The 9059-nt window shown below is 32.8% G+C and overlaps 1 protein-coding gene and 1 long non-coding RNA gene across 2 annotated transcripts; one reads left to right on the forward strand and one right to left on the reverse strand.

The window, feature by feature from the left end:
• Positions 1-1282: 1282 nt before the first annotated feature.
• LOC139497862 (fibronectin type 3 and ankyrin repeat domains protein 1-like) lies at positions 1283-3345 on the forward strand. The gene is made up of 4 exons (XM_071286102.1): positions 1283-1402; positions 1962-2060; positions 2620-2721; positions 3106-3345. Exons 1-4 carry the CDS (start codon positions 1283-1285, stop codon positions 3232-3234), a joined length of 450 nt encoding a protein of 149 aa, XP_071142203.1. The 3' UTR covers positions 3235-3345.
• Positions 3346-5145: 1800 nt separating this feature from the next.
• On the reverse strand, positions 5146-7555 carry LOC139499191 (uncharacterized). Its single transcript, XR_011658145.1, has 3 exons — positions 7028-7555; positions 6213-6281; positions 5146-5451 (listed from the first exon to the last, which is right to left on the reverse strand). It is a non-coding gene; the product is annotated as an uncharacterized lncRNA (long non-coding RNA).
• Positions 7556-9059: the final 1504 nt, after the last annotated feature.

Genomic DNA, 9059 nt, shown 5'->3' on the forward strand with positions numbered 1-9059 from the left:
TACACCAGCAGTATAAAACACACACCTACATGTTACTCCAGAACATAACAGATTGTACATAAGCAGTATAAAACACATAACTACAAGTTACTTCTGAAATAATATAATAATATTTATCGCTATTTTGTGCATTTTTCCTTTGATATTTTTTTGTGATAATTTTCATATCATGCTACTCGCTTGAGATGGAAAAGTATTGCTAGAAACTAAGGAGCGTGGCGTTGCTAATGAAATTGACATGAAATTGACAACGTCGTCATAGGTAAAATAGCGATAAACAGATTATCATTGGTCATCTCAACTCGATTGCTTTTCTCGCTTTCGCCGTGACTGGCTCAAGCGAGAAAATTAATCTTGTTGAGATAACCAACGATAATCTATAAATCTGTATGGAAACTGATACTTATATCATTATACTGAATTCGATATTAAATCAAAATCTGTTTTTAATTTAACAGTTTTAATGAGAGAAAAAAAATGCATAAAGGTTTTTTTTTTTCTCTCGTTAATTGTTTTTGTTTGTTTTGAATTATAGTTGATAAAGTTCTTTACAAGACCATTTTTTACACCAAGGTTTAACAGCGGAAGTAAAACAAATATCACACATGTATGTTATTGCTCACTTTGACCACATTCCTTAATATATACAAAATTATATTGTTTATTAGACAAGAATCATATAAAGTGGGGTCTCATTTTGTTTGTCTCCTTGTACTAAATCAGGAAATGTAACTATTTTTCATATTTCTTTGAAAAAGTTACTTTTTAAAAAATTGATCATTATTCTGAATCATGTTAATCAGACAGATTTAATCATTATATTAACAAATACTTGTTAGAATTATATAAAGTGAGATGTCATTTTACTCAGAGAATTTTAATGAATCCATTAATATAAATATTTTATTCATTTCTTAAAAAAAAAAATTAACTTGACAGTTGAATAATGAATCTACACTTAAATCCTGTTGTTAATTAGACAGTTAAACGAACAAATATTTGTAATAATTATATAAAGTGGGGTCTCATTTTACTTGTTTTGTTCTACTGAATCCATTGATATAACTATTTCACACATTTCTTGAAAAAAATATTTTTTTAAGATATCAGGTTTAATGGAAGTTTTGACATTTCACAACAAAACATGTTTATTTATTGTTTATATACAATATAAATACAAGTGTGACTGGTCATGTTATTCAGTTTTTACCACTGATTCATGTGATATATATTTTGTTTATATTTATTACACAACATTGTCCAGTTTATCAGACAAGTTTTGATGTCAGTTGTATTATTCCAGTGGCATGGAAAGACAGCATTAATGAGGGCTGCCTGGGTAACACACCTGGAGATCTGTAAACTCCTCATTGATAGAAGATGTAAGATCGACATCACAAATGTATGTTATCTACTTAGTCTGATCACATCACTATTAATCTACACTAAATCATGTTGTTAATTAGACGGGTTTAATGAACAAATATGTGTAAGAATCATATAAAGTGGGGTCTCATTTTACTCGTTTTATTGTACTGAATTAGAAAATATAACTCCTTTTCATGTTTCTTTAAAAAGATATTTTATCAAAATGAATAGTTATACTGAATCTACACAAAATCATATTGTTAATTAGACAGTTTTAATGAACAAATATTTGTAAGAATCATATAAAGTGGGGTCTCATTTTGTTAGTTTTGTTCTACTGAATCCTTTGATATAATTATTTTACACATTTCTTGAAAAAAATATTTTTTTAAGATATCAGGTTTAATGGAAGTTTTGACATTTCACAACAAAACATGTTTATTTTTTGTTTATATACAATATAAATACAAGTGTGACTGGTCATTTTATTCAGTTTTGACCACTGATTCATGTGATATATATTTTGTTTATATTAATTACACAACATTGTCCAGTTTATGAGACAAGTTTTGATGTCAGTTGTATTATTCCAGGAGTTAGGACGGACAGCATTAATGTTGGCTGCCGGTAGAGGACACCTGGAGATCTGTAGACTCCTCATTGATACAGAATGTAAGATCGACATCACAGATGTATGTTATCTACTTAGTCTGATCACATTACTATTAATCTACACTAAATCCTGTTGTTAATTAGACAGGTTTAATGAACAAATATTTGTAAGAATCATATAAAGTGGGGTCTCATTTTACTCCTATTATTGTTCTGAATTAGAAAATATTACTACTTTTCATGTTCCTAAAAAAAGATATTTTATTAAAATGAACAATTATACTGAATCTACATTAATTCCTGTTGTTAATTAGACAGTTTTAATGAACAAATATTTGTAAGAATCATATAAAGTGGGGTTTCATTTTACTTGTTTTGTTCTACTGAATCCATTGATATAATTATTTTACACATTTCTTGAAAAAAAAAATTTTTTAAGATATCAGATTTAATGGAAGTTTTGACATTTCGCAACAAAACATGTTTATTTGTTGTTTATATACAATATAAATACAAGTGTGACTGGTCATTTTATTCAGTTTTGACCACTGATTCATGTGATATATATTTTGTTTATATTTATTACACAACATTGTCCAGTTTATCAGACTAGTTTTGATGTCATTTGTATTATTCCAGGGTAGTGGATGGACAGCATTAATGTGGGCTGTCAGGTGGGGAGGACACCTGGAGATCTGTAGACTCCTCATTGATAGAGGATGTAAGATCGACACCACAAATGTATGTTATCTGGGGTCTCATTTTAATCATATTATTGTTCTGAATCAGAAAATATTACTCCTTTTCATGTTTCTTGAATTTAATTTTTTTTTTATTAAAATGAATGACTATACTGAATCTACACTAATTCTTGTTGTTAATCAGACAGTTTTAACGAAACAAATATTTGTAAGAATCATATAAAGTGGGGTCTCATTTTGCTTGTTTTGTTCTACTGAATCCATTGATATAATTATTTTACACATTTCTTGAAAAAAATATTTTTTTAAGATATCAGGTTTATCAGACAAGTTTTAATGTCAGTTGTAGGATATGTTGTATATTATTGATATTGATTACAAAGTATTGTCCATTATAATTACATGTTATTTGGTTATATTATAGAGAGATGGATACACAGCTTTACATTGGGCTGCTGGGGAGGGACATCTACAAATCACAAGATGTCTGGTAGAACAAGGAGGTGCCAGTCCCTTGGTTACAACACATAAGGTAATATTTTATAGTATATGACCTGTGTTTAACTATTAAGTAATGCATCACTAAAATGATGTATAATATAAGTTTGGTCAAATGGATTCTTTTTGAAGGCAATAGATCATTCAAATTTAACTTTAAGATATGAAAAAGTTTTATGGAGGTGTGGACAGTGTATACAGATATAGGAGGGTGTAGATGGGGTATACAGATATAGGAGGGTTTGGATTGGGTATACAGACATAGGAGGTTGTGGATAGGGTATACAGAGATAGGAGGGTGTGGATAGGGTATACATATATAGGAGGATGTGCATGGGATATACAGACATAGGAGGGTGTGGATAGGGTATACAGATATAGGAGGGTGTGGATGGGGTATACAGATATAGGAGGGTGCTGATGGGGTATACAGATATAGGAGGGTGTTGATGGGGTATACAGATATAGGAGGGTGTGGATGGGGTATACAGATATAGGAGGGTGTTGGTGGGGTATACAGATATTGGAGGGTGTGAATGGGTACACTAATATAGGAGGATGTGGATAGGGTATACAGACATAGAAGGGTGTGGATGGGGTATACAGATATAGGAGGGTGTTGTTGGGTATACAGATATAGGAGGTTGTGGATGGGGTATACAGATATAGGAGGGTGTGGATGGGGTATACAGATATCGGAGGGTATAGATGGGGTATACAGATATAGGAGGGTATAGATGGCGTATACAGATATAGGAGGGTGTTGATGCGGTATACAGATATAGGAGAGTGTGAATGGGTACACTAATATAGGAGGATGTGGATAGGGTATACAGACATAGGAGGGTGTGTATGGGGTATACAGATATAGGAGGGTGTTGTTGGGTAAACAGATATAGGAGGTTGTGTATGGGGTATACATATATAAGAGGGTGCTGTTGGGTATACAGATATAGAAGGGTGTGGATGGGGTATACATATATAGGAATATGTGGATGGGGTATACAGATATAGGAGGGTATGGATGGGGTATACAGATATAGGAGAGTGTGAATGGGTACACTAATATAGGAGGATGTGCATGGGATATACAGACATAGGAGGGTATGGATAGGTATAAAAATATAGGAGGGTGTAGATGGGGTATACAGATATAGGAGGGTATGGATAGGTATACAAATATAGGAGGGTGTAGATGGGGTAAACATATATAGGAAGGTGTGGATGGGGTATACAGACATAGGAGGGTGTGGATAGGGTATACAGATATAGAAGGGTTTAGATTGGGTATACAGATATAGGAGTGTGTGGATGGGGTATACAGATATAGGAGGGTGCTGATGGGTATACAGATATGGGAGGGTGTGGATAGGGTATACATATATAGTATGGTGTGGATGGGGTATACAGATATAGTAGGGTGTTGTGTTTGTTTACAGATATAGGAGGGTATGGTTGGGAATATTCAGATATAGATGGGTGTCGATAGGGTATACAGATATAGGAGGGTGTGGATAGGGTATACAGATATAGGAGGGTATGGTTGGATATATACAGATATAGGAGGGATTGGAGGGGGTATACAGATATAGGATGGTGTGGTGTTGGTATACAGATATAGGAGGATGTTTTGTTGGTATACAGATATAGGAGGGTATACAGATATAGGAGGGTGTGGGTGGGGTATACAGATATAGGAGGGTTTGTTGTGGGTATATACAGATGGGGCAATATGCGCAATTGTTATTCCATAGGCCGTAATGGTAACGTTTTCTTCTGTTGCTCAGCCCATATCGTAAACTTGTATATGTATGATGGCTTGTTTCGAAGCTGAGACATTTTTACATATGTGGTTAAATTTTCGGGGTACGAAGTGTGATTCATTTTTCCGTAATTTAGCAAACCCCGAGTATCCTTTTGCGATGTCGCTCCTCGTGGTAAAAAATCCCAATTTTAACACAATAAGTTCTTTGAAATTTTAATACTTTGAACACATTTCATAGCTCCATGGTTTTTACACATTTATTCTGTGTTCCCTTATTTTCTAAATTAACACTAATGGTTCAGCTCAGTTATTTGTTTATCATAGAAATGTGTCAAATATCACTACACAGAGATTTTTTGTTTACACGTGACTTTTGTGTTCCTCATTTCAAGGCGCATTAGGGGTATTGTCCCATATTGAAATCCATAGTTCTGATTTTTCCAAATATTTTTAGGTGATCTTCATCGGTATGACATTCTGAATAAATCTGTGTATTTTTGTCCATTTCTGAAAAAAATAAAGTCATTTCAGCACTATATGGCAATGACACTTTTATCGCTATATTCATTTATTTTTAATACAACGTGCATGTATAATTAATTTCTTCCAGTATACCTTTACTAGTCAAAACAAGGACAAAACTTCTGATGATAACCTTAAATAACAATACACAGACCCTATTAAAGCATTCTATAACATTTTCTTGTGTCTTAAAGTGCATTTTGACAGAGAAATTATGCAAAAATGTAGATTTCATAAAAAAAACCCAGCAAAATAACTATTCTTACTAGTGGACATCTGGTATATAATACTGTGGAAACCCCTCAAAACTACTGGGAAAGTCATTCTTATCATGTAATTAGAGTGCAATGAAGTGCAAATTTTCAAAACTTGTCCATTCACATAATTCTATTTGAGAAAAAAAGGCTTTTTACATGTATTTCAGTGAAAACCCTTTATCAGTGAGAAATCCACATGAGGTATTAAAGGAAACATTGTGACATCACACGTATTATGGCGTCATTAAATAATGACAGATCAAAATAGTGCTAAATAGAGTTTGTAGTGTTACATGAGAATCAGTTGACGCAAGATTTAACTCGAAATGTTGAGTCGAAAAGACCAGTAACCAAGCCTTTTCATTTAATAGCAAGACCATAGCAACAGTTTTCATATAAGCATATTTTTAACATACCGACTGTAATTTCACTTGCACAAATACCATAAATAAATAATTTAGAGCTTACCTAATAAATCAAAATGCTTACCAGTTATTCAGGACTTTTTAAAACCTTTAGTTTGTCATCTCATATTTAAAAGTAATGATATGTCTGGAACTGAAATAAGACAAAAACAATTAACTCAAACTGTGTTATCATTTAATTTAAATACATAAGTATTATTGAGAGAGAAAAATCTAATTCTTGAAAATTTTATCACAAAGAAAGAAAAATGCTTCTCCCTTGTGGCTTAGCCACCTTCATTTAAACTGTTTATATTAGAAGCAATGAGTAGTAGCTAACTAGCTTAATACATGTAGTTGAATAGCAATATTGTGTTCAAGAAGGTTTGACCCTCCCCCTTTTTCACTGAGAAATGACAATATCTTGTGTTTTGCTCGTGTGCATTAACAATAGTAATTCGTGATTTTCTTAATACATGTACATGTTTTTTTCTGTTTATTTGCATATGATATCTACTGACCAGGGTCAAATCATTGGATAAAAGCACATGTATGATGTATCTCACTTTACTCGTGTGAAGTGTGTTATCTCCCTTGATTATAAGCTATTCCTGTAGACTAGAGTGATAATTGCATAACAAAGACTATATTGTGTCATGTTTACTTACAATTTATTTATATTACATGTAAGTTTTTTCTTGCCTTTTTCAATTGAATAAACAATTCATTTCGGATCTCTCGGGGGTAAACAAAGTTATGACTGTGCCTAAAAAAAGTGTTCAGCCCCGTGCCAGTAATGCATTTAAAAGTGAAAATTTTATTGAATTTTTGCTGTTCTTTATCAATAATATTTATCTGAAATCATTTATGATAACTAGGTATAAATAAAAAACTACTAACCATCATTTTAACAATTTTCTGTGGTGTACAAGGTGAAATTAGCTTAAGACATCTCTGGATCCTGTCTCACAAGATGGGGCAATATGCGCAATTGTTATTCCATAGGCCGTAATGGTAACGTTTTCTTCTGTTGCTCAGCCCATATCGTAAACTTGTATATGTATGATGGCTTGTTTCGAAGCTGAGACATTTTTACATATGTGGTTAAATTTTCGGGGTACGAAGTGTGATTCATTTTTCCGTAATTTAGCAAACCCCGAGTATCCTTTTGCGATGTCGCTCCTCATGGTAAAAAATCCCAATTTTAACACAATAAGTTCTTTGAAATTTTAATACTTTGAACACATTTCATAGCTCCATGGTTTTTACACATTTATTCTGTGTTCCCGTATTTTCTAAATTAACACTAATGGTTCAGCTCAGTTATTTGTTTATCATAGAAATGTGTCAAATATCACTACACAGAGATTTTTTGTTTACACGTGACTTTTGTGTTCCTCATTTCAAGGCGCATTAGGGGTATTGTCCCAGATATAGGAGGGTATGGTTAGGTATATACAGATATAGGAGGGTGTGGGTGGGGTATACAGTTATAGGAGGGTTTGTTGTGGGTATTCAGATATAGGAGGGTGTGGTTTGGTATATACAGATATAGGAGGGTGTGGGTGGGGTATTCAGATATAGGAGAGTGTGGTGTGGGTATACAGATATAGGAGGGTGTGGTGTGAGTTTACAGATATATGAGGCTGTGGAGGGTTCTAGAGATATAGGCAAACAATTAATGAATAGAAAATAATTGGATGCAATAATATAAAGAATAGTGAATAATATCTATCAATAATGTGTCCAAAAAATGTAAGAAGATAGTTAAGGAAGAAATCCCCCCCAAATCCCACACCCCTTATGTAGATAAGAATGCATTTATCATTCTTTAAACTGCAAAGAAATAAAGAAGACCAAATGGGGACAGAAGGAGCATTTATTCATATCCTTTAAAAAAAAAAGAGTTAAAAGCCTTTTTGAAGTCTTCAGAAAATTTTGAACAATAATCTGAATGTTGTCTGAAGAGATTTATTTAATGAACTAAAATGATATGGTTAGCATATGTAAAAATAAAATAAAACACTCAGCTGCTACTGGTCTTACTAATTGTCAGATATGTGTTACAAAAGTCTTTGAAATTAAGACATGAAAGTAATATAAAGATTTGTCTGTATTTCAGGGTGAGACTCCATATGATCTAGCAGCAACATGGAAAAGGGGACAGTATAAAGAAGTGATGGACTACTTACAGGTACATATGGTGTTGAATTACATATGCTTACATTGAATCAATTAGAAAATAAGTTACAAAAGATAAAGAAATATAAAACTCAGAAATCAAATATTACAAAACCAAAATACTTCAGGAGAAAATTCTCTTAAAAAAATAAATATTCTTTATTGTCTTGAACAAACAATTTTAAATTCTAATTCAATTTATTTATTATCACGATTTTGATTGGATAATATTATTTATCGTCCTTCCCTACGCCTATACATGTATCACCCTGCTCTGTCACTCAGTAATTCTCTTATCAAGACTTCAAAACGAGACCAGGCATTATCAGCGACGTCACAATGTGAGAGGAGAAGTTATCAGCGACGTCACGATGCGAGAGGAGACGTTATCAAGCTTGCTTTCGTCAAGCGTAAAACTGTCTTCGGGAGAGGAAAAAAGACCATTAATAGAACGATAAACAGATAATCGGGGTTTCTACGTAAAGATATCGTAAAATATCAGCCGCTCAACACAATGTGAAACTTTTTAGCTCGTTCGCTACGCTCACTCGACAAAAAGGTTCACAATGTGGCTCGCGGCTGATATTTTACGATATCAATGTGTAGAAAACCCGATAATCTATACATGTTTGAGGCACTTTATTCCATGCTTTACCGGCCTTTTACTAAGTTTAGTCGTCATTTTATAATTCAAGAATTTGTTGTTATGTGATTTCTTTAATAATCAACAAAATGATCAGATGTCTTCTAT

This window comes from Mytilus edulis, chromosome 12 (genome assembly GCF_963676685.1).
Source record: "Mytilus edulis chromosome 12, xbMytEdul2.2, whole genome shotgun sequence".
NCBI classification, from domain to species: domain Eukaryota; kingdom Metazoa; phylum Mollusca; class Bivalvia; order Mytilida; family Mytilidae; genus Mytilus; species Mytilus edulis.

Excerpts from the sequence above, each read along its gene's own strand:
- LOC139497862 (XM_071286102.1), top strand. The coding sequence starts at position 1,283 with ATGTCAGTTGTATTATTCCAGTGGCATGGAAAGACAGCATTAATGAGG. Across the intron at positions 1,403-1,961 it reads GTAAGATCGACATCACAAAT|GAGTTAGGACGGACAGCATT; the intron begins GTATGTTATCTA and ends GTATTATTCCAG. Across the intron at positions 2,722-3,105 it reads GTAAGATCGACACCACAAAT|AGAGATGGATACACAGCTTT; the intron begins GTATGTTATCTG and ends GTTATATTATAG.